This window comes from Lontra canadensis, unplaced genomic scaffold (genome assembly GCF_010015895.1).
Source record: "Lontra canadensis isolate GAN:19392208 unplaced genomic scaffold, GSC_riverotter_1.0 scaffold7, whole genome shotgun sequence".
In the NCBI taxonomy this organism is placed as follows: Eukaryota; Metazoa; Chordata; class Mammalia; order Carnivora; family Mustelidae; genus Lontra; species Lontra canadensis.
In genome coordinates, this window is record NW_022631001.1 from 26,939,070 (window position 1) to 26,940,651 (window position 1,582).

General features: G+C 42.2%; 1 protein-coding gene across 1 annotated transcript; it reads left to right on the top strand.

Annotated features, from left to right (window-relative positions):
- The first annotated feature begins 295 nt into the window (after positions 1-295).
- On the top strand, positions 296-1,240 carry LOC116865307 (olfactory receptor 52B4-like). Its single transcript, XM_032853577.1, has one exon. It carries the CDS (start codon positions 296-298, stop codon positions 1,238-1,240), a length of 945 nt encoding a protein of 314 aa, XP_032709468.1.
- Positions 1,241-1,582: the final 342 nt, after the last annotated feature.

A 1,582-nucleotide genomic window follows, 5' to 3' on the forward strand; every position in this document is an offset into this window, starting at 1 on the left:
TGTAGGGAAAGAACATACAACAATATTTTTGGTTATTGGAAACATGTATCCTTTAATTAGAGTGTCACTCATTGAGGGCAGAGAATATATTCTATTCACCGTTGTATGTATGTGTCTTATTATTGTATGTGTTATTGTATTATTGTATGTGTCTTATTATTTGCATGTTCCATGAAGACAGAGTTTAAGATATGACCAAGTCTCCTAGTGTCTTCATGAAGAATATTACAAGAAAATCTGTGTTTTCTCCTGTCTGTGGGCATAGGAGGTGAGGTTCTGAAAGATCACCCCAGGCATGACTTCTTTAAACCACACTGCTGTTAGCCACAGAGTCTTCTGCCTGTTGGGCATCCCTGGCCTTGAAGACCAGCACATGTGGATTTCGATCCCCTTCATCATTTCCTATGTCATTGCCCTGCTTGGGAACAGCCTGCTTATCTGCATTATTATCATAAAGAGCAGCCTCCATGAACCCATGTACCTCTTCCTCTGCATGCTGGCTGGAGCAGACCTCGTGCTCTCCATCTGCATAGTACCCCAGGCCTTGGCCATCTTCTGGTTCCGTGCTGGGGAGATCTCCCTGGATCAATGCATCAGTCAGGTTTTTTTCTACTCTTCCACCTTCATCTCTGAGTCAGGGATCTTGTTGATGATGGCATTTGACCGCTACATTGCCATATGCTACCCCCTGAGGTATACCTCTATTTTTACACGTGCTCTGATTGGGAAAGTCGGTGTGGTCATCTTCCTGAGAAGTTATGGTACAATGTTCCCCATAATATTTCTTTTGAAAAGATTGACTTTCTGCCAAAATAATATTATTCCACACACCTATTGTGAACACATTGGTTTGGCCAAATATGCTTGTAATGACATTCGAGTGAACATCTGGTATGGACTTTTTGTCATCACGTCGACAGTGGTCTTAGATGTCCTGTTAATTTTTGTTTCTTATGTGCTGGTTCTCCGTGCTGTCTTCCACATGCCTTCCCGAGACGCTCGCAACAAAACTCTCAACACATGTGGCTCCCACGTCTGCATCATCATCCTCTTTTATGGGCCTGCGATCTCCACAAGTCTTATTCAGAGGTTTGGGCGCCACATTCCACCTCATATCCACATCTTATTGGCTAATGTCTGCATTCTGGTTCCACCTATGCTGAATCCCATCATTTATGGGATTAAGACCAAGCAAATCCGGGAGCAGGTGTCTTACATATTTTTCCCAAAGCAGAAATAACCTTGGCAGAAGACCAGTGTTTTTGGCATCTCTAGCTATCAGTGAAAGTGTAATGAAATTGGTGCATGGTGTGGGTCAACTGAAACAGTAGGAAAAACTCAGTAACTTTAATTTATGTAATAAAGTTATCACGGAGTTTGCAGGAGTTATATTTTCTATTGGCCAAATAACCTCAGAGAGCTTTGTCATGTGTGGCTGGGCCAACTACCATCTGCAAAGAACCCGAGACAGCATGAATTTTTTTTCTCCTTAAACAATAGCCTGATTATTAGAAATGCATCAGTAACAACAGTGCTCTATCCTGGGAATTTGCTCAACTATTCCTCACAGAGCTTTGCAATT